Source organism: Neophocaena asiaeorientalis, unplaced genomic scaffold (genome assembly GCF_003031525.2).
Source record: "Neophocaena asiaeorientalis asiaeorientalis breed wild unplaced genomic scaffold, Neophocaena_asiaeorientalis_V1.1 scaffold1335, whole genome shotgun sequence".
Classification (NCBI taxonomy): domain Eukaryota; kingdom Metazoa; phylum Chordata; class Mammalia; order Artiodactyla; family Phocoenidae; genus Neophocaena; species Neophocaena asiaeorientalis.
Genome location: NW_020172361.1, coordinates 18,568 through 42,460, shown reverse-complemented (window position 1 = coordinate 42,460; position 23,893 = coordinate 18,568). Strand labels below are relative to the sequence as shown.

The 23,893-nt window shown below is 35.9% G+C and overlaps 1 protein-coding gene across 1 annotated transcript in view; it reads right to left on the bottom strand.

Annotated features, from left to right (window-relative positions):
* The window catches only part of LOC112414506 (voltage-dependent calcium channel subunit alpha-2/delta-1), a 184,620-nt gene extending 161,877 nt beyond the window's left edge, over nt 1-22,743 (bottom strand). Inside the window, exons 1-2 of the mRNA XM_024766987.1 lie at nt 22,660-22,743; nt 16,644-16,773 (exon numbers count right to left, since the gene is read on the bottom strand). Of these exons, the coding sequence (XP_024622755.1) occupies nt 16,644-16,773; nt 22,660-22,743 (214 nt within the window). The remainder of the gene's footprint in view (nt 1-16,643; nt 16,774-22,659) is intronic.
* Nucleotides 22,744-23,893: the final 1,150 nt, after the last annotated feature.

Sequence of the window (23,893 nt, the reverse complement as noted above, 5' to 3'; positions counted from 1 at the left end):
ATACTAACTCAAATTTGGAATTGAGACTTTTTTTTTATAGACTGTTTTTATGTCTAAAAGGGACCAAGGCCATTTTATTATCTGTCATCAAGAAAGTCATCTTTATCCAGTCATTCATTGAAAAAATTTGAGTCTAACAAAATAAAGTTAGATCCTTACAACAAACCGCATGTCACACTTGGACAAGGTGATTCACAGAGACAACAAAATGAGTTGTAAATTTTATCAGAAGTATTGTGCCCACATGTCAATAATGTAAAAATTTCTGGATAAAGTTATTATGTGAATTAAATGAAATACACGTTTGTAGTATGTTAATGTTACATAGAGAAATATGAACAATTATCAGTAAAACAACTTAAATTATATTTATCCCTAGCATAATTTCTCTGAGCTTTTAAAGATTAACTAATGTATCTATGAATCTCCAAAAACAGAGCTATAAAATACATTTCCCAAGTTTATTTGGCCAGCAAACCATTACCCCACTTAAGAATCCTGACATAATTTTATTGCCTATACCAGAATTGAGAAAACATGGCATGTTCGAATGAACAGTTGTCAATAACATGGTAGGTGATACAGAAGACAGATACAACCACCATGATAGATGTCTATATATAAGAGCTGAGTCGATCTTGCAGTAGAAGCAATCTCAAGAGCTAATTTACAACTTTATTTTCAATGAGATCTAGAGGTTTTTATAATCTTAAATATAACTGTGGTCTAAAATATCTCTCACATTTCAAATAAGGGACTGGGATGCTTCACAGATTCAACCAGGGAAGAGTATTCGAAAGTATAATCACTTTGTAATGTACACAGGACAATGTTATCTGCACAGACTAGTAACAAAAAACTTGTCAGTGTGACTCTGGCACCACCTTGGACACAGGACACCATGATCAAATGACTGGACAATCAGTCAGGTTGTTACAATATTCTTCTGTCCTCTTAAAAAATAACAAACAAAACCATGCTTCAGTAACTATAAATTTCAGGCTCTACATCTGCAGAGCTTATGGACCCACGAATTTAGGGAACTATAACTTAGGGAATGCTCCAAGAAAACAATCAATCTAATTATTATTGCTATATATGCCTAAAATTGCAAATTAAATATCTCTCCAATTCAACTCTATTTATCTATTGAGTTGGTGAGCATTAACTGATTTCCACAGCACAATCACTGTAAAGGGAAGTACAGAAATTAAGATTCTAAATTAAAATGCAAAAAAGGGTCTTGCAAATCCAAATTTAAACAGCCAAATATTTCTAAACCATACATTTCAGTATAAAGCATGAAATATCCAAATTAACTTTTTCATAGCTCATTTTATATTTATTCTTTTAAACCTGAGTTTAAGCCTATAGCAAGTTTTCTCTGGAAACAAATTTGTTTCTTAGCCAGCTCAGGTTGCCATAACAAAATACCACAGACCAGGTATTTTCTCATAGTTCTAGAGGCCGAGAAATCCAAGATCAAGGTGAACAACAATTTGGTTCCTGGTGAGAGCACTCTTTCCGGTTTGCAGACAGCTGCCTTCCTGCTGTCTCCTCATGTGGCCTTTCCTCTGTGTGTATATGTACCTCTTCTTATAAAACCACCAATCCTACCAGATCAGGGCCCTAACCTAATGACCTCATTTAACCTTAATTGCCTCCTAAAGGCCCTATCCAAATATAATCAAGTCACATTGAGGGTTAAGGCTCCAACATGAGAATCCAGGTGGGACACAATTCAGTCCATAGCAATTTACAAAACCCATAAAACTGTTGCTATTAATTGGTCTGTTATTCTATCATTCTGAATGAATTAAAGGACTAGTACCTGTAAGATCAGAAGAATACTGTATCTTTGGCACTTGGGTTTACTTGTGGTCAACATTTTCCTATCAGAAAATAAATACTATATTGCGATCTATGACATGAATGTATTAGAGAAACACCATCAGACAAGAGCAACGAAAGGAGGCGCAAACTTTCCCTCAGAAGTGGAACTGCTTCTCTTTGTCTCATACTTATTAAACATGATCAAATTACCCTATCCTAAAAATTTATAATTTGTACCTCAGGACTGTCCTCGATGTCTTTTCATGGTGTTCGTACTATTTCATTGCTCTGCTCCTAATGAGGAGTGATGCTAATTAGTTAAGCTAATCCTTTAAACACACACACACACACACACACACACACGATGATCATTTTGTTACAGAATTCATTTTATTTCTTAAAAGTGTCCTTTTTTTTAGCACTTATAAGATTTCTGATTCCATGATTTAGAATCTTAAGAAGAAAGAAAAGCTACTTTGTTAATATCATAACCATGATAACATTTTAAAGTCATTCACTTTTTAGTTATTAAACACACAACTCTATAGCATGGAATGATGCACCATCCAGAATTGCAAAAACTTTTTTTGGTAGATTATCTGGTTAAAAAAAATTAACACAAAACTTCAGAATGCACTAATGCTATAAACATTTTATATTATTGTATCTTAAGCCACATTCATATTTGTAATAAATAACAGCAAAGACAACAACTACTCTGAAAAAAATAACAAGTTAGAAGTAGTGGGATTTCTCAGCATCCTTAATCATCAGAGCAGTTTTTATTGTTGGTAGCAGTATTTTGATAAGATTTTAATTTAAAAAATGAGTGTAAAATTATTTTCTTCCATTTCTTTAATACTAAATCTATATGAGATGATGGATGTTCACTAAATCTATTGTGGCAATCATTTCATGATGTATATAAAAGTCAAATTATTATATTGTACACCTTAAATTATACAGTGCTGTATGTCAATTATATCTCAATAAAACTGGGAAAAAATAGGTGAATGCTTAATTTGCATCAATTAATATAGAATATAAAAGCATTATTAGACATCTAAACTACTCAACTATTAAGTCAGTTATTTTGTTATCAGGCATTATTCTTTCATTGATGTTTCACTTGGCAAATGTTTTTTTTATTTTTTCTTTGGTACACGGGCCTCTCACTGTTGTGGCCTCTCCCATTGCGGAGTACAGGCTCCGGACGCGCAGGCTCAGCAGCCGTGGCTCACGGGCCCAGCCGCTCCGCGGCATGTGGGATCTTCCCCGACCGGGGCACGAACCCGTGTCCCCTGCATCGGCAGGCGGACTCTCAACCACTGCGCCACCAGGGAAGCCCCAAATGTTTTCTTTTTAATTTTTCAACATTATTCGTAAAGTGAAATTGGCCTATGGTTTTCTTTTTTTCCCTCTTTTGTTATATCTTTCTTAAAAAAGAAGTAATATGAGTTAACTTTTCACATTTTTATGTGTTCTTGTAAAGTTTTTAAAACTTGAAAGTGTTTATTTGAAAATTTTATAGAAATGCCTCAGCATGAGGTACTTTCTTTGGCCAGAAATATAAATATGTTTCCAATTTATTCTATGATTACTGACCTAACATTAAGTTGATTTGATTGTTTATATTTTATAATAAACCATCCACTCTTCTTACACATTATAATACTTTATTGTAAAACTGTACAAAATGCCCTTTTATGATTTTAATCTTCATTTTATCTGGAGTTATACTTATTTTTAATATTTTTCTCTCATTTTCAACAGCCATGACAATTTTTTAAAGCTTGTGATTTTATTGCTAAAGTATACTTTAACACATTTGCTATTTTGAAATTTTAAATTTGCTTATTTATTAAACTTCAATTAAACATAATCATTAAATTCAGGCTATTGAGGTAAACGTGAAAACTCTACAATATACGTTGTGAAAGATCTGGCATACAGGAAAATCAGGGTAATTTCTAAAGGAGTTTGCTATCATCCCTTAGACAAACTGATGCTACTTTTCATAGTGCCCTAGTATTTTATTTCACACAGCATCGGAACCCAGTGCAGAAAAAAGAAACGTATGATATTAAAGCTGCAAAAAAATTAGCAGTAAACTATTCCAACATATTATCAATAATCTACACAATCGATAAAACATTATAATATTGGTGCTGACAAAGGTGGAGTTAGAAAGGCACTAATTCATTGAAGGTATGATCTAAATTGGTACTAACTTACAAGATCAAGGAAATTTATCAATAGCTTCGAGCTTTTAATACCAGTTTTTGTATTTTAAATCTTAAAGTGATAATGAGAAATGCAGAGATTTATTTATTTACCATGATAAAATGGTAACAATGTAAATTAGTTTGGAACATATAATATTAAAATATTATTCTCAAAAAGTGTTATTAAATATATGATAAAGCTTCCTGGTAAGTTAAAAGGTCAGGTATAAACTTTGTAGTGTTTCAGTATTTGTATATTTGTTTAGTTTGGTATATACTTGCTATTAATATATTGAATGAACATACACACATGTATAGTATCAAGATTTTTTTCCTTCACACTAGTTTGTATTTCATAAAATCATCATGTGTTTCCTTTATAGTGAGAAAAAAGTATTTTAATGCTGCATTTATGTGAAAAGCAATTTTAAAAATCATAAGATGTTTAGCAGGAAAACATGTTATTTCAACCAAGATTCTGCTAAGTGGAACAACCCAATTAATATTTTTACTTCAAAGAAATAGAGCATGGCATTAACTCAAGATTATTTGTTTTGTATAAAAAACAACAGCCAAAACACTACAATGTACATACTGAGATGTAAATCCCAAACCAGAAGTCTATCACAGGAAATATGCCAGGCACGCCCAAAAAGGGAGCTCAAAAATTTGCACCAATGTGTAAGGACTTATGTAAACAGGAAAAATGAAGAAATTTCTCTGCATATTTTCCCTCTGTTTTCCTCTAGGTTTACTACCCCCTGTTCCTTGTATCACTGAATGATCAGAAGGAAACTAACTTGCATGCAATTCCTTTAACTTGAAAAGAAAATTTAAAAGTTGTAGAGAAAGACAGAGACCCTTTTGATATTCTACTGAACTGTAGTTTGAATTGATTCACTACTTTTTAAAGATCTCAGTAATTTTATCTTAGCTCATTAGCTGTCAATTAAAAGTGCTTTTATAAAGTTTGAGGATTAAATTTTATGTCACAGTACTTTCAGATAATTAAGTCAACTGAACAGAATGTCTTCATCATATAAAATTAAAGGAAGAATCTAGACCTCAAAAATATACTAGATTTACACATTTTAATAGGAATACTTCCCTGGGCTACAACCTTGATCCAAGGCCCCATTCCTCCGTTCTTGCCTTTTTGTCTGTTCTCAACAAAGTATCCAGTATCTAATTTTTAATGAAAGTAAGGCCGATTACGTAATTCCCCTTCAAAAAAACAAAGTCCCGTTCCATCTGTTATGGACTTAATGTTTGAGTTTTCACAAAATTCCTATTTTGAACCCCTAACCCCCAATGTGACTGTATTAGGAAATGGGGACTTTGGAAGGTAATAAGGCACAGATGAGGTCATGAGGGTAGCACCTCAGTACTGGAATTAGTGTCCTGCCTTCATAATCGGATTGCTATCCATATAAAAAGAGGGGAAAGTACCAGATTTCACTCTCTCCGCATGTGTACAAAGAAGAGGTCACGTGAGTACCTAGCAAGATGGCAGCCATCTGCAAAACAGGAAGAGAGACCTCACCAGGAGTCAAATCTTCCCAAAACCTTAATCTTGGACTTCCCAGGGTTCAGAACTGTAAAATTAAATATCTGTTGTTTAAGCCACCCTGTCTATGGTATTTTGTTACAGCAGCCCAAATTGACTTAGACAATCTCAAAATAAAAATCAACTGTAATTATCCACAAGGCTGTACAAAAGGAGGCCTCTGCTGCTACCCTCAGCTGCTCCCTCAGCTCTGCCCACACGGTCTTCCTGTTCTTTATGCACCCACTATGCTCCAGGCTCAGGACCTTGGTACTTTCGGTTACCTCTGCCTGCAACCTTCTTGCTCAAAGACTTCATGACTCTCATGCTCACCAACTATAGACTTTTGCCACAATGCTGCCTTTTCCACAAAGCCTTCCTTATCCACACATTTTGAATATCAACTCCCCAACTCCTAACCCAGGAACTACCTACAACTATTGCCTATTTTATTTTATTTATTCATTTATTTTTGCGGTACTCGGGCCTCTCACTGCTGTGGCCTCTCCTGTTGCGGAGCACAGGCTCAGCGGCCATGGCTCACGGGCCCAGCTGCTCCGTGGCATGTGGAATCTTCCCGGACTGGGGCACGAACCCATGTCCCCTGCATCAGCAGGCAGACCCTCAACCACTGTGCCACCAGTGAAGCCCCCTATTTTATTTTTACCTCAAACATTTATTATGCTACAATATATCCCATTATTTTCATTGTTTATTTGTTTATTTTATGCCCTATTTCCATCAGAATGTAAGCTCCATGAGTACAGGGGTTTTTCTCTATTTCTTCAGTGCTATATGCCCATTATAAACTGTTTTTTAAAACAGTAAATGTAAACTATTAGCACTCTCTAATACAATATTGGCCATGTCTTGGAACAGATTAATTGCTTATGAAAGATTATCACATAATCAATCAGTAAAGGCCAATAAGCTTTTTCCTCTATAATTTCTATACTAACATCATATGACGTACAGTAGCTATATTTTCTGTAATAAAACAAACAAACGTTGAGACAAGAAAGACAGAGGTAGGGGATTAAGGGATAGAAACTACTATTTATAAAATAAATAAGCTACAAGGATATATTATACAGCACAGGGAATATAGGCAATATTTTATAATAACTATAAATGGAGTATAACCTTTAAAAATTGTGAGTCACTATACTGTACACTATACTGTATATAATATTGTACATTAACTATACCTCAATTTTAAAAGTGATAAATTACACCACAGTATTATAGACAGTTCAATTTATAAAAAGCAAGTATTTTTGTTAAGGCATATGAGACCTCCAAGGATATTAATACAACTCCTGAAAATTCTCCTGTCTTCTTTCAGTAAAATCAATGTACCTTTGTGATAGAAGTATGTTCATTTTAAAATTTCTAAAATAGAAATTATAAATTGCCTTGCTTACATTACAAGGTAAGTGTAAGGACAAAAGTATCTAGTACCTGAAAGTTATGCAAGTTGAGGTTCCTTATTATTTTCTCTTAGCATATTCTTATATAACTATAATAATTCTACAAATAAATATCAACATAAATTTCTAATGACAAATGACAAGAAAATTCTATGAAGACATTCCATGAAGACATAACAAATTAATAAAGTTCTGTGATTAAAACAAATTAAGTCAGAATATTCAGCTATTTTTACTGAGTTCATTGCTCGTTTTTTTATACTCTTAAACAGATAAATTAGATCTGAACATTAAGTGTGGTTTGGGTGCCCTCTAAAATAAAAGTACCGACCAGTGAAATCCTCAAAAGTAGAAACTTTCAGATAGGATTTTAATTAAATATACTATTTGAAAACTTTAAATACATCATGGAGAAAAAATAATCACATTTGAATTCAAGACTCTTTCGAAAGTAATCACCTTTGTAAAATTAGAACACAAGGTATCTTATGAGAATTCAGAGACACAAACTGAGTAAAAGAAGAGGCCGTTTCCTTCAGTTATGCCTTCAATTAGAGTATGCTTTCCCATTTATTAAATTCAGAAACCTAGAATGATCCTGGATATCTGATATGTTCTGATGAGCTGCATGAAAAAAGCCAGTAATTATTAACTTTTCAAGATCTTGTTGACATTTCTGATTTTATTCCTGTGTCATTTACCCACACAGCCTGTAACACTGGATATGAATTTTAAAGTAGCACAGGCCAGGCAAGGTCAGAGGCTTATGGATGAGATCTCAGCAAGGAAGGAGAAGCGAATATTAACATAAATGAGACTAAATAAATAATCCAAAGACAGAGCTTCTTTTCCTTTGTTATTTTAAATTATGCCACATACCAAAGTGTCTTACAACTTCTGAAAACATCTATATCAATATTTTATCTTATTGATTTTCAAAGTAATCAAAGTAATACTTTTTATTCTCTGAGACTATTAAAATCATCCTTTGTAAATATTCACAGTTTATTCTAAATTAGAAAGAAAAACATTTACACCAAGTCAAGACTCTTCCGTAGGATAATGAAAAAAAGATGTGTATACTATGTGATACCAATCTGAAAAAAACATGTTCGGATTTACTTTATGTGCCATATTTTATGTCTGTTCCAGCAAAAAATAGATGAAGACTTTCATGAACGTGATTTCAATGAGAGAGCAAAAGAAATAAGAAACTGAAGATTCTCATACAAAGTACGTATCTTACTAACTCCTGTGCACAATCCTGGCTCCCAAGGAATAAACCTGAGTCAAAATTATCTCAAAAGTAAAATATCAGAAATTTTAACTGAGGAGGAGCTTGAAGATGGCAGAGGAGTAAGCTGTGGAGATCACCTTCGTCCCCACAAATACATCAAAAATACACCTACATGTGGAACAACTCCTACAGAACACCTACTGAAAACGCTGGCAGAAGACCTCAGACCTCCCAAAAGGGGTAGGGCAAAAGAAAAAATAATAAACAGAGACAAAAGGATACGGACGGGATCTGCACCAGCGGGAGGGAGCTGTGAAGGAGGAAAGGTGTCCACAAACTAGGAAGACCCTTCCTAGACGGAGACTGCGGGTGGTGGAGGAGGAAGCTTCGGAGCCGCAGAGGAGAGCACAGCAACAGGGGTGCGGAGGGCAAAGCGGAGAGATTCCCGCACAGAGGATCTGAGCCGACCGGCACTCACCAGCCGACAGGCTTGTCTGCTCACCTGCCGGAACGGGCGGGGCTGGGAGCTGAGGCTCGGCCTTCAGCCGGATCGCAGGGAGAGGACTGGGGTTGGCAGCGTGAACACAGCCTGCAGGGGGTTAGTGCGCCACGGTAGCCGGGAGGGAGTCCGGGGAAAAGTCTGGATCTGCCGAAGAGGCAAGAGACTTCTTCCCTCTGTTTCCTGGTGCGCGAGGAGAGGGGATTAAGAGCGCCGCTTAAACGAGCTCCAGAGACGGGCGCGAGCCACGGCTATCAGCGCGGACCCCAGAGACAGGGATGAGACGCTAAGGCTGCTGCTGCCGCCACCAAGAAGCCTGTGTGCGAGCACAGGTCACTATCCACACCCCGCTTCCGGGGAGCCTGTGCAGCGCGCCACTGCCAGGGTCCACTGATTCAGGGACAACTTCCCCGGGAGAACACACAGCACGCCTCAGGCTGGTGCAACGTCACGCCGGCCTCTGCCGACGCAGGCTCGCCCCGCACTCCATACCCCTCCCTACCCCCGGCCTGAATGAGCCAGAGCCCCCGAATCAGCTGCTCCTTTAACCCCTCCTGTCCCAGTGAAGAACAGACGCCCTCAGGCGACCAACACGCAGAGGCAGGGCCCAATCCAAACCTGAGCCCCTGGGAGATGTGAGAACAAAGAGAAAGGGAAATCCCTCCCAGCAGCCTCAGGAGCAGCGGATTAAATATCCACAATCAACTTGATGTACCCTGCATCTGTGGAATACCTGAACAGACAACAAATCATCCCAAATTGAGGAGGTGGACTTTTATAATAAGGCCACAGACACCCCAAAACACACCACCAGACGTGGACCTGCCCACCAGAAAGATAAGATCCAGCCTCATCCACCAGAACACAGGCACTAGTCCCCTCCACCAGGAAGCCTACACTACCCACTGAACCAACCTTAGCCACTGGGGACAGACACCAAAAACAATGGGAACTACACACCTGCAGCCTGCAAAGAGGAGACCCCAAACACAGTAAGTTAAGCAAAATAAGAAGACAGAGAAACAAACTGCAGATGAAGGAGCAAGGCAAAAACCTACCAAACCTAAAAAATGAAGAGGAAATAGGCAGTCTACCAGAAAAAGAATTCAGAATAATGATAGCAAAGATGATCCAAAATCTTGGAAACAGAATGGAGAAAATACAAGAAAAGTTTAACAAGGACAGAGAAGAACTGAAGAGTAAACAAACAGTAATGAACACACAATAAATGAAATTTTAAATTCTCTTGAAGGGAATCAATAGAAGAATAACTAAGGCAGAAGAACAGATAAGTGACCTGGAAGGTAAAACAGTGGAAATAACTAATGCAGAGCAGAATAAAGAAAAAAGAATGAAAAAAATTAAGAACAGTCTCAGAGACCTCTGGGACAACATTAAACGCATAAACATTTGAATTATAGGGGTCCCACAAGAAGAAGAGAAAAAGAAAGGGACTGAGAAAATATTTGAAGAGATTATAGTTGAAAACTTCCCTAATATGGGAAAGGAAATAGGTAACCAAGTCCAGGAAATACAGAGAGTCCCATACAGGATAAATCCAAGGAGAAATACACCAAGACACATATTAATCAAACTATCAAAAATTAAATACAAAGAAAAAATATTAAAAGCAGCAAGGGAAAAACAACAAATAACACACAAGGGAATCCCCATATGGTTAACAGCTGATCTTTCAGCAGAAACTCTGCAAGCCAGAAGGGAGTGGCAAGACATATTTAAAGTGATGAAGGAGAAAAACCTGCAACCAGATTACTCTACCCAGCAAGGATCTCAATCAGATTTGACAGAGAAATTAAAACCTTTACAGACAAGCAAAAGCTGAGAGAGTTCAGTACCACCAAACCACCTTTACAACAAATGCTAAAAGAACTTCTCTAGGCAGGAAACACAAGAGAAGGAAAAGACCTACAAAAACCAACCCAAAACAATTAAGAAAATGGTAATAGGAACATACATATCGATAATTACCTTAAATGTAAATGGACTAAATGCTCCAACCAAAAGACACAGATTGGTTGAATGGATACAAAACCAAGACCTGTGTATATGCTGTCTATGAGAGACCCACTTCACACCTAGGGACACATACAGACTGCAAGTTAGGGGATGGAAAAAGATATTCCATGGAAATGGAAATCAAAAGAAAGCTGGAGTATCAATTCTCATATCAGACAAAAAAGACTATAAAACAAAGACTATTACAAGAGACAAAGAAGGATACTACATAATGATCAAGGGATCAATCCAAGAAGATATAACAATGGAAATATTTCTGCACCCAACATAGGATCACCTCAATACACAAGGCAAATAAATAATAACAGCCATAAAAGGGGAAATTGACAGTAACACAATCATAGTAGGGGACTTTAACACCCCACTTTCACCAATGGACAGATCATCCAAAATGAAAATAAATAAGGAAACTCAAGCTTTAAATAACACATTAAACAAGATAGAGTTAATGGATATTTATAGGACATTCCATCCAAAAACAACAGAATACACATTTTTCTCAAGTGCTCATGGAATATTCTCCAGGACAGCTTATATCTTGGCTCACAAATCAAGCCTGGGTAAATTTAATAAAATTGAAATCGTATCACATATCTTTTCCGACCACAACACTATGAAACTAGATGTCAATTATAGGAAAAAATATGTAAAAAATACAACCACATGGAGGCTAACCAATACACTACTTAATAACCAAGAGATCATTGAAGAAATGAAAGAGGAAATCAATAGAAGTAAAGCTGTCACTGTTTGCAGATGACATGATACTATACATAGAGAATCCTAAAGATGCTACCAGAAAACTACTAGAACTAATCAATGAATTTGGTAAAGTAGCAGGATACAAAATTAATGCACAGATATCTCTTGCATTCCTACAAACTAATGATGAAAAATCTGAACGAGAAATTAAGAAAACCTTCCCATTTACCACTGCAACAAAAAGAATAAAATATCTAGGAGTAAACCTACCTAGGAAGACAAAAGACCTGTATGCAGAAAATTATAAGACACTGATGAAAGAAATTAAAGATGATACAAATAGATGGAGAGATATACCATGTTCTTGGATTGGAAGAATCAACATTGTGAAAATGACTCTACTACCCAAAGCAATCTACAGATTCAATGCAATCCCTATCAAACTACCACTGGCATTTTTCACAGAACTAGAACAAAAAATTTCACAATTTGTATGGAAACACAAAAGACCCCGAATAGCCAAAGCAATCTTGAGAACGAAAAACGGAGCTGGAGGAATCAGGCTCCCTGACTTCAGACTATACTACAAAGCTACAGTAATCAAGACAGTATGGTAGTGGCACAAAAATAGAAATATAGATCAGTGGAACAGGATAGAAAGCCCAGAGATAAATCCACGCACAGATGGTCACCTTACCTTTGATAAAGGAGGTGAGAATATACAGTGGAGAAAAGACAGCCTCTTCAATAAGTGGTGCTGGGAAAACTGGAAAGCTACATGTAAAAGAATGAAATTAGAACACTCCCTAACACCATACTCGAAAATAAACTCAAAATGGATTAAAGACCTAAATGTAAGGCCAGAAACTATCAAACTCTTAGAGGAAAACATAGGCAGAACACTCTATGACATAAATCACAGCAAGATCCTTTTTGACCCACCTCCTAGAAAAATGGAAATAAAAACAAACAAATGGGACCTGATGAAACTTAAGAGCTTTTGCACAGCAATGGAAAACATAAACAAGACCAAAAGACAACCCTTAGAATGGGAGAAAATATTTACAAATGAAGCAACTGACAAAGGATTAATCTACAAAAATTACAAGCAGCCCATGCAGCTCAATACCAAAAAAACAAAAACCCCAATCCAAAAATGAGCAGAAGACCTAAACAGACATTTCTCCAAAGAAGATATACAGATTGCCAACAAACACATGAAAGAATGCTCAACATCATTAATCATTACAGAAATGCAAATCAAAACTAGAATGAAGTATCATCTCACACCAGTCAGAATGGCCATCATCAAAAAATCTAGAAACAATAAATGCTGGAGAGGGTGTGGAGAAAAGGGAACCCTCTTGCACTGCTGGTCGGAATGTAAATCGATACAGCCACTATGGAGAACACTATGGAGGTTCCTCAAAAAAACTAAAAATAGTACTACCTTATGACCCAGCAATCCCACTACTGGGCATATACCCTAAGAAAACCATAATTCAAAAAGAGTCATGTACCACGATGTTCACTGCAGCTCTATTTACAGTAGCCAGGACATGGAAGCAACCGAAGTGTCCATCAACAGATGAATGGATAAAGAAGTCATGGCACATATATACAATGGAATATTACTCAACTACAAAAACAAATGAAATTGAGTTATCTGTAGTGAGGTGGATGGACCTAGAGACTGTCATTCAGAGTGAAGTACGTCAGAAAGAGAAAAACAAATACCATATGCTAACCCATATATATGGAATCTAAAAAAAAAAAAGAAAGAAATGGTCCTGATGAACCTAGGGGCAGGACAGGAATAAAAACGCAGAGGTAGAGAATGGACTTGAGGACACAGGGAGGGGGAAGGGTAAGCTGGGACGAAGTGAGAGCGTGGCATGGACATATATACACTACCAAACGTAAGGTAGATAGCTAGTGGGAAGCAGCCGCACAGTACAGGGAGATCAGCTCGGTGCTTTGTGACCACCTAGAGGGGTGGGATAGGGAGGGTGGGAGGGAGACTCAAGAGGGAAGAGATATGGGGACATATGTATAACTGATTCACTTTGTTATGAAGCAGAAACTAACACACCATTGTAAAGCAATTATACTTCAATAAAGATGTTAAAAAAAAGAAATTTTATCTATTGTAGTACTTAAAAGTATAAAGTTTAGCATTAGAATTTATATGAAATTTGACCCCATTTCTTACCAATGATGTGGACTTTCATTAAAGACTCAGCTTCAATTTCTCCTTCTTCAAAATTATTGAGCAAAGTTATTTAAATAAATGAGATATTATAATTTACTAGACTGGTGAATTATGTTCTTATTATTTTAGGTTCTAATAATCTAGGGGAAAATGCATTTTTCATTGATTTCTTAAACATCAGCCCATTGAAAAATTAAGCAAAGTTATTTTGTTTTGATATTCCTGGGTAACCTACTCCTGAAGAGATACGTTCCTCCTCTCTATTTTCAGCTTTTTAATAGTTCAAGAACGACAGAACAGTAAGTCTCTACTATAAGTGAGGTGGGTGGGGGAAGGAGGAAGCAAGTTGAAAAGCAATATGAAAAATCTCATTTGGGTTATTTCATTAGTAAGTGTTCACATTTGAATATATATTTCATAGGACTGTACCCCAAACTGTTAGTCATGATTAGCTTCAGTAGGTGTTACAGTTGGAGACTTTCATCTTCTATCTTAAATACACACGCACTATTAAAATTTCTGCTACTGTGGTACATGGCTTGTAGAAAGAGAAAGAAATCTGTTTTTAAGTGTGTGAGGTTGTTGGGGCCCAGGGCAACCCACCCCAAAATGCACCTCAATGGCATATTGATTATTTTGAATAAAGTTATGTGAGAAACAACCAATGGAAAATAAACGATAAAAAAGAAAAACTCTGATGCCCCTTTTTCCCCCTAAAAGTGGGAAATACATCTCCCATGTGATACCAGGAGGATAGAAAGCATCACCAAAGTTAGGGAATTCAAGGCTAAGCAAGCTGTATAGACAAAGTTTGTTACTTCATTAGTCTGCTACCCCAAACACAAGCCCCCTTGTTTTGTTACATCTCTTCAAATAGTTGTTTCTTTGTCTAAACATGATATATTATTGGCCTGCTCTGGACACTTCGGGGGGGTCCCATTTTTATGACTTACATGCATACAAATTAATTTTTTTAATTAATCTTTTCATCTGTCTTGTGTCAATTATTAGACCAGCCAAAAGAACTCCAGAAGAGCTGGGGCGGGGGGTGGGGGTAGGGATGTGGAATCTCCCCCTCCCTAGACAAAGTTCTGATATCCTTCCTTGGGAATTTAATGGAAAGTTTGAGGATTTCTGGATAATCACTATTGGCAACAAAAGAGAAACACAATCATGAAAGCTTGCTAACAAATTAAAAACACTCAAGCTGGCCTCAAGTTTGTTCAACACAGTACTACAGATCAGGTAACAGTGACATTATAGCCAGAGTACTGATATAAAAATGTTTTGACTCAAAACTTCTATATCCAGCCAGTTTGTTCTTCTAAAGTAAGTTCAAAAGAAAGATATAATTGTAGAGTAATAAGATTATTATCCTGTTGACATACCCGACAACAGGTGATAACAATTTTGAAAGGAAATAAAATGGATGAAATAATTTTTAAAAAAATGAGGAACACAACCGTACAGCTCAGTATTGTCTGATTAATTGTTGTTATAATAGTTGCAACATTTAATTGCAAACATCAAAAATAATTCTTGAAAAAAGAATGCAATAGACAAAGTTAAAAACGAAAAATAAGAAAAACAAAACTGAACCTACATCCCAGTAATTCCTAAAAGGACTTGGAATTAATAGGGTGAGTTGTAAAGAAGTCAGATTACGTTTAATTCTCATGTAACATTAGAAACTACTTACATGCACCATTGTTTCTATTATAGAGAAAAATCATATTTTTAATATCTTTAAAGACTTGATATGATGAAAACAACATGTACTTCTAAAAATATTAAAAAGGGGCTTCCCTGGTGGCACAGTGGTTGAGAGTCTGCCTGCCGATGCAGGGGACACAGGTTCGTGCCCCGGTCCAGGAAGATCCCACATGCCGCGAAGCGGCTGGGCCCGTGAGCCATGGCCGCTGAGCCTGCGCTCCACAATGGGAGAGGCTACAACAGTGAGAGGCCCGCGTACCGCAAAAAAAAAAAAAATACTTTTTAAATTCTCAAGTGGTTCTTTCTCCTTACCATTTACTTATGTGAAAGGCAGGGTACAAGGGGGAAAAGTGGGAACGAGTTAGAAAATGGATAACATCTAAAACCAGAGCTGTGAATGGGCAAAGACCCTGCTTTCTGGGTCACAGCTGGGCCTCATAGATGATTAGGCTGCACTTAAAAGAATTCCTACTTAGAATTGTCAGGTTCTGCCCTTATTAGTATATACGGTGTCTCTAAGAAATACCATTGGCACAAGCTTCCTCCCCTGTATCTTCCTAAATAACTTATTCTCCCTCCCTTCCTCACAGTGAAGCCTTCTCAATCAAGTCTTCCAGTTGATGTTTTTCTATTTCTTTAGGTCTATCATTCATTCCTTTAACCAACACGTTTTATCGAGTCCACAATATACTAAGACAGTGGTATCTTTTTCTTATATCCTAGAGTAAGGCAGAGATACACAGAGAGAGACAAAGAGAGACAGTAAAACACAGTAAGATGTGATAAGAACTAGAGAGTCTACAATGTACACCTCGCTTCCTTTAGCAGTTTGTGGGTCTGGACTACTGCTACACAGTTTTGATTTTTTAAAAAATACATCTATTACTTTTTAAGTTATTGGTATCAATTGGAAAGGCAGAATTATTTGTTAAACAACAGAGTAGAAGGACACCTCCATGGATACAGGCTCTCCTGTATTCAGAGTGACAGCTTATTCACAGAGTGAATTCACAGAGTGACAGCCTATGAACAATATATTGCTCATGAAAATCAAGTTTCTTCTTTTGCATAAATCAAAGTTTACCACAGACTCTTAAATGACATGTGAACAAAACACTATCACAGTTGCTCCTTTTTTTTTCAAATATTAGATATTTAAGATAGATGAGAACATGGTATTCCAAGAGTTGTTCACATTCTTTTACTTACAGCCCTCATAGATGTCAGTGGGAATATGGACTGCTGCATGCTGATAGGATATTTGTCGCCCAAAATTAGCATCATCGATAAAAACAGGTTTTATCCTCTGGCTGCCTGGCTCACTATCGTTCTTTTCCGGCTATAAAGAAAAAATAGACAATAAACAGAATATTACAACTTATGCTAACACAGGTATTCTCACATTCACTTCTTCATTTGCCAAATGCATAGTCTTTAAAAAACAGATCTACAAGAATATTTTAAAATATAGTCCCATGATGACATCAGACACACAAATTTCCATTCAGGTATTAGCTTTCACATTATAACCTAACTTCTCTCCTAATTTCCTCAACGTTGGAATCACTCGGGATCATCCTGAGCGGACCAGAGCTTTCCCACATCCAGTACTTATTAGAATGTACATTTAAAGAATAGCCTAAGTACCTTTAAATACAACCAACGTAAAAGTTTCCCCTTGAAATAAATTTCACCACTTATGTTACCAAATTTCTATAATTTTTAGTTTGATAACCAAAGGTACACATGACCTTTTTGTAAAAATAATAGCAATGAAGGATTATTTTATGTCATATTCCCTTGATTTCTGCATGTTTTCCGGGTGTATCAATTTTTGTTTTAAAAAAGTAAGTACAAATACTAGGAAAGAAGAGATCTATTGTAACTCTTAGTACAATCGAATCCTAACTTCAACCAATTTGTCTCCCAAGGTAGGAGAAAAGATCCAATCAATAACTATTCAAGAAAATCCCACAAGAGTTTCAGGTTAAAGATTAATTTTGAACTATTTGAACTATGCTTGTGATACTGAATTACCCTGGCAAGATTATCCAGTTTCTCGTCTGGCAAGAAACTAAGAACCTCACTCATTTATCCAAAATGCATCTCTCTAACAATTGTTTTTGGCTACTTATGTTAAACTTTTTATTCCCCCAGTTCAAATATAGTTAACTTCTTCCTAAGTAAACATTTTTTAATTAAATTCAGACCTGTATTATCAACTCTATTTTAGGGACTAATGTATTCCATATTCCCCAGGTAATTTCCTCAAAACAAAACTGAAAAAAGAATCACAACATTTGACTATTTTCGCAGCACACTGCAGTAATGCAACTGATAAGCAAGAGAAAAGACTTAAATGGACAATCAGAAAATTTCATAAGAAGGCTGGCAGAATGTGGCAACACGAAGTCTACAAAGAAGTGATAGTGTCCAACTTTTTAGATGGCTCTGAAAATTTCTATAACCAGATAACCCAACAGTATCCCCAAGATATTTTAAAACACACACGCCCGCGCGTGTGTTTCCCTAAGGAAGTTGCAACACTGGAAAGATTATTTAGACACAAATATTAGCAAAACGGCTTTTTTTTGCTTGCGGTGCACGGGCTTCTCACTGTTGTGGCCTCTCCCGTTGCGGAGCACAGGCTCCGGACGCGCAGGCTCAGCGGCCATGGCTCACGGGCCCAGCCGCTCCGCGGCACGTGGGATCTTCCCGGACCGGGGTGCAAACCCGTGTCCCCTGCATCGGCAGGCGGACTCTCAACCACTTCGCCACTAGGGAAGCCCAGGGCTTTTTTTTTTTATCAATGACTTCTAAAGCTGCAAGTCCAACTTATTATGTAATGAAATCAATTTAATTGGTCATGACCAAATTATTTTTCAAATGAAACAATGTTGAAAGAAAATATGAAAATACTCTCTATAATAAGGGGAAGGATTATATTTGGAAACTGTGGTTTAGGTATTCTGTTTTGGGGGGTTTTATGTTTTATTATACTTTGTTGAAAAGGAAAAACTACATTTTTAGAATGTTTTTATGAGTCAATTTAATGTGCTGAATATAAAAATTAAAAAAAAAAAGGGGGGGCTTCCCTGGTGGTGCAGTGGTTGAGAGTCTGCCTGCCGATGCAGGGGACGAGGGTTTGTGCTAAAAAAAAAAAAAAAAAAAAAGTTGAAGACAGATCACTGTTTCTTATCCATGTGAAAGCCACAAAGATATAATTGCTCCCCCGTTAACTAAATATACAAAATAATGAAACAGTAGTGCTGAAAGTCTAAAATTTGGCAAAATACCTACACGCAGGAATCACTAATTCATACTCTTTTCTAAAACAGAGGTTAGGTGTGTACAGCATGAAGGATAAGAAAAGAAAGGAGAAAGATGTTAAGAAAAAGAGACACCATAGCGCCAAAGAACACGTAACCTAACACATCTACCAGCATTCCAACTGCTAATAAAGGAAAGAATAAAAGTAATAACTGGGGTTTGGTCTTGGATTCAACCGTGAATTTTAACATATTTTAAAATTCATCCTCTATTCTATGGCTCTCTGTTCCTGGGCACAATTGACTTGAATAAGAGAAGGGATCATTAAAACAAACTACTTTCATTAATAACAAGAATGTAAAGAGGGTCTCACCTAATAAATGATGTCATTTTTCTTCTCAACTGCAAACATCCTGAATTAGTGAAAAGCCTCAATATTTATTTTAAAGCAGAGGTTTCTCAAAGTGTGGTCCTTGAAGAAGCAGCATCAGCAACCACTGAAACTTTTTAGAGTTCAGGCTCTCAGGCCCCACCCCAAACCTAGTCAATTAGAAACGTCAGGGGAGGGATCCAGCAAGTAGTAGTTCAACAAACCCTCCAGGTGATTGTAATACACACTAAAACTGCAAGTCCACTGCTTTAAAATCAACAGTTTAACTTGCACACACATTTTTGTTTAGAACTACTCATGAAAAAGTTAGGATTAATAATAAGCATATTAATGTATGTCTGAATTTTTCTGCCCTCCAAAGGGTAGAAACACTTTTATTATTACTGAATAATAGATGTGTGCACATGGTAATATGGCCAGTAATATCTGTCAAAGGATATTTCAAAAGACAGTAGTTTCTCAAGATACTCTAAGGGTTAACTCCAACCTGAAATAACTTGGGGAAATATTCTTCTACTCTTCTGTCAAGAGAATAACAAAGCACATTGGAACATCAAAAGCTCTGAAATAAGTGTCACTAAAGAAAACCATGTTTAACCCAGTGTTCTCAAGCTTACGTGACCCTGGAATTTTTTTTTTTTCCATACAAAACCTATTACAAAGAACATACTTACAAAAAACTGTGGAAAGGCATCGTGGAAAGTAAAGACATCAGGAGATTTGCTTCTACTCAGTCGTATTAATAACACCTCAGACTAGGGCCAGTCACTGTTTCTTGGGCTTTAGCTTTCTGACTTACAAATAATGCTGGGCTGCAGGTGTGGTCCTTATTCCCTGGGGCATATCAGAATCACCTGGGGAGCCCTCTCCCCCACCAATAAAGCAGTGAATCACAACGGGGAGAACATCTTTGGAAAGAATCTCTCAGTTGGTTCTAATATCCTCTCCTACTTAAATTAAGAAGACTCAAACTAAAGAATCTATGTTATTTCTTGAAAAATAACTTGAAAAATGAAAAATTTATAGTCCTATTTCTATAATTTTAGAAAGTATTACATTAGTTTCTGTAAGCATATCTTTTCCAGAAATCCTATTTATATCTATCTCTAGCAAAATTTAGATAGATGAAAAGTAGAAAGATTTGATGATAAATAAGAGAGAGTGAACTATACCTATGAATTAGGGTTAGGAATATGGGCATAAGTGCAATTATTTCATTCATTCACTCACTCAAGAAATAATTTATTGGTAGAGTGGAGGATTTAATGATAACATTTATAGAAATGTCATTTAATATCTAAATCGTGAAACAAATGTGCAACAATAGTAAAATAGTCACAATAAGTATGACAAATACAATTTTATATTGTTATTAAGGAATATAAGAGAGTAATTACATTGGGAATGTACATATATGCTGTATTTGTTTTTAAATGGTTTTAAGCTTAAATGTAGGTGTTAAGCACAAAGAAAGAAGAGAAAATCAGCGTATATTTTTAGAGGAAAGAGAGGAAAAGAGAGAAATGTAGGGATGAGTACATAGCAAACACTAGTAGCACTATCACTGGTTTTTATAGTCTTGACGGTATTCATCTTTGTGCTTTCTTGTTGTTTCCAATGTAATACAATAAACATGTAGTATATTTGCAATTTAAAATACTAATTTTTGTTTTAAGTCCTTTCTAGAGAGCTATTAAGCACTATACGATTATCTTACTAAGGTGGAAGTTGCTTCTATTTCCTCTGAGCCCTCTCACACTTAAAAATTATGTTTTAAATGTATTTTAATAGAGATTCTTTCACTTTTCAATTGCCAAAGAGGGAATTCCCAGGTGGTCCAGTGGTTAGGACTCAGTGCTTCCACTACTGAGGCCGGTTCAACCCCTGGTCAGGGAAATAAGATCCTGTAAGCTGCATGGTGCAGCCAATAAATAAATAAATAGCCATATAAAGGGCTTTTAGGAATAATTTAAAATAATGTACTTCTCAACTTGTATAATCATGTATCAAGTCTAGTTTTAATGTACAGATGCTAAATATATTAAGAAAAAATAATATGGTTGTTGCCCATGGTCCCCCCCCGCCCTTTATTACACTCTCCATAAATTGAAGTCATTTCATGAAGATTAAAATTTCTAAATGTAACTCATTTCCTTAAACTTCTGAAATTATTGTTCCTGATACCATCATAATCCATCTTTACTTTTCTTGATATATTATGGCATTATACAGTATAATTAACATAGAGCAAATACTAGACACAGAGGAACTGACTGAGAAAAGGAAAGTGGAGAAAAGCTACTTAACACATATTGTTTAGTGTGTTAGTTAAAAATTTCAAATAAATTGTCCCCCTGGAATTAAAATCTCATTGTTTGCCAGACCACAAGAAAAATTAAGTCAGCATGTCTCTTGCCAATTTTTTTCCCCAAAACATCTCTTCTCAAGTCTCCCGACTACCCTATATAAATGTGTACAGAGACGCTGAGGAGGTAAATTCCAAAATGTATTCAAATGTATCTGGTAAAACACATAAGTGAAACATGAGAAGCATGTTCCTCTGACTATTCATCTCAACATAATTTCATTTATTAAATAACAGATTAGATCACTCAGAGACAGAGGTACCAGCTAATCCTGGATGGGTCATTCGATTTTGCAAGCAGTAACTATTCGCAAATTTCATTTGGAAAGTCACAATGATGTCTATGACAGACACAAAAGACTTGTATATTTAATATATCTTTATCTCAAATGAAACACTATTAGAATTGATTTTTATAATAAAACATTTGTTTTTAATATTTTTAATCTTTTTCATGCTAAAACTATTTCTACCAACAGTAAAATGTTCAGAAATTAAAAGTTCATATATTTCACTTAAATTACAATAAAAATTAGCTTAATGACTGTGCACAATTCAGGCTGAACATGCTCACTGAGAAACTTTGCTCACAATCACATTATGCTTAGGTTTACCTCCCCCTGCTCTCTAATTTTTGTGTATCTCACAAAACTGCGAGAAAATTAGTTGATACTAAATAAGAGCTGAGACCCTCTGCAGGGGCATCACAATTGGTATTTTTATCCCACTAGTGAAGGGGGTAAATGAACGTGTTCTTGTGTAATGAACCAAACTCTTCAATAACCAGAGACTACAGACTTGTATACAATTCTCCACAGTGTATATGAGTATATTTTAAAACTTCCACCTCCAAATACATCCTTTTCTTTTTTACAACTATTTCACAGATGTTGTTTACAAGAGGGCTTTACAACTTTCACAACATACACATTATTGATTCTTGAAATTTTTAGTCTCAATTGTATTCCCAATATCAAACAAAATTTTGGATACACAATATGCTTTTACGTATGATATTATCCTCCAATGTAAATAACTATCATGGATGTATTATATTTACAATAGACTTTCATACAGCCAGCAAGGCGGAAAAGGCTGCTATACTGACATGTTGGTATCTACTCTATGGATTAAAAAATAAGGTTGCTTCCGTAGCCACTAGTTCACCACTGCAATGTAAGCTGGTTACCAGTTCTTACCCACACATAGGAAAGCCTCCTTTTTAGTAAATCACATGCATCAATTAGAAGTGGAGATTCATCAAAGCAGCTGCAGCTGTCCATGCCCAATTAATGAATAATAAATAGAGAAAAAGGTGCTGAGCTTTCAGCCAATTATAGTTGTTCTGGTCAGGGTGTGAGGCCAGGCTGAATAGTAAATAATGAGTCCAGTTACAGTGGCAATAAGAGCACTGTTGAGTCTCCTGAGTTAATTGGTTTAAGCTGCTATTTTTCTCCTTGAGGATGCTGTGACTCAGAGACACACTGAGTGGATGACTAGAACTGAAAAGGAAATATGAGTTGGATGACACTGAATACATGACACTAAGGGCTTAAATATAATATTTGTCCATTTGCTTTACTGAATCATAACAATAAGAAAACAACAATTTTTAATTATAATTTAATGAACAGACATATTGTCCTTTGAAAAAACATATGAGTTCAGCTAATCATTATATATTTGATGAGGAAATAAAGAGATTTTTTTTTTATGAACTGAGAAGATTTCTCCAGTTCTTCAAGTAGCTAAAATGTTTTAGCTGCTTAGATTTACCCTATGGAAAAACTATAGCATTAATTCCTCGGAGACAATTTACTCAATATATTAAGAATGTTTTACAGTTAACATGAAAAATAAACATAACATTAGTGGTCAGAAGAAACTTGAAGAAATAGATCTACTGTTAAGTCTCTGCATATTCTTCTACTATTAATTATGATATATAAAAGAGAAGGAAGAAACAGTCTGAAATAAGCAGACTTTGGAGGTAGGGGAACAGTAAGCAACTGAAACTGCAATACACAGAGAAAGATAGCAAGTTAAAAAATACATAGGTGATATTAGAGCAAAAAAATATACATTTTCTAATATGACGAAGCGAATCAAAGACAACTATGAATTTGAAACACATAAAACAACTAAAATAAGTCAAAAACGGATACTGATCACTGCAAGAACTTGTTCATTAAAATTTAAAAGCAAAAAGAGGCATTCCTTAAATAAAATGTATTGAGGTTGCTGATAAAGATTACAATAACGACTTAATAAGGTGGAATACAGAATCTGAGGACATCCTCAAAATAAAACTGATGAATTTTTAGTTTGCATGATGGAGGAATGCGTGTGAATCACCTATCTCAGAATCTAGCCCTCAATGAGCATGAGAGCCATCACAATGTCACAATACAGGTAAGTGTGATGACAAGGACT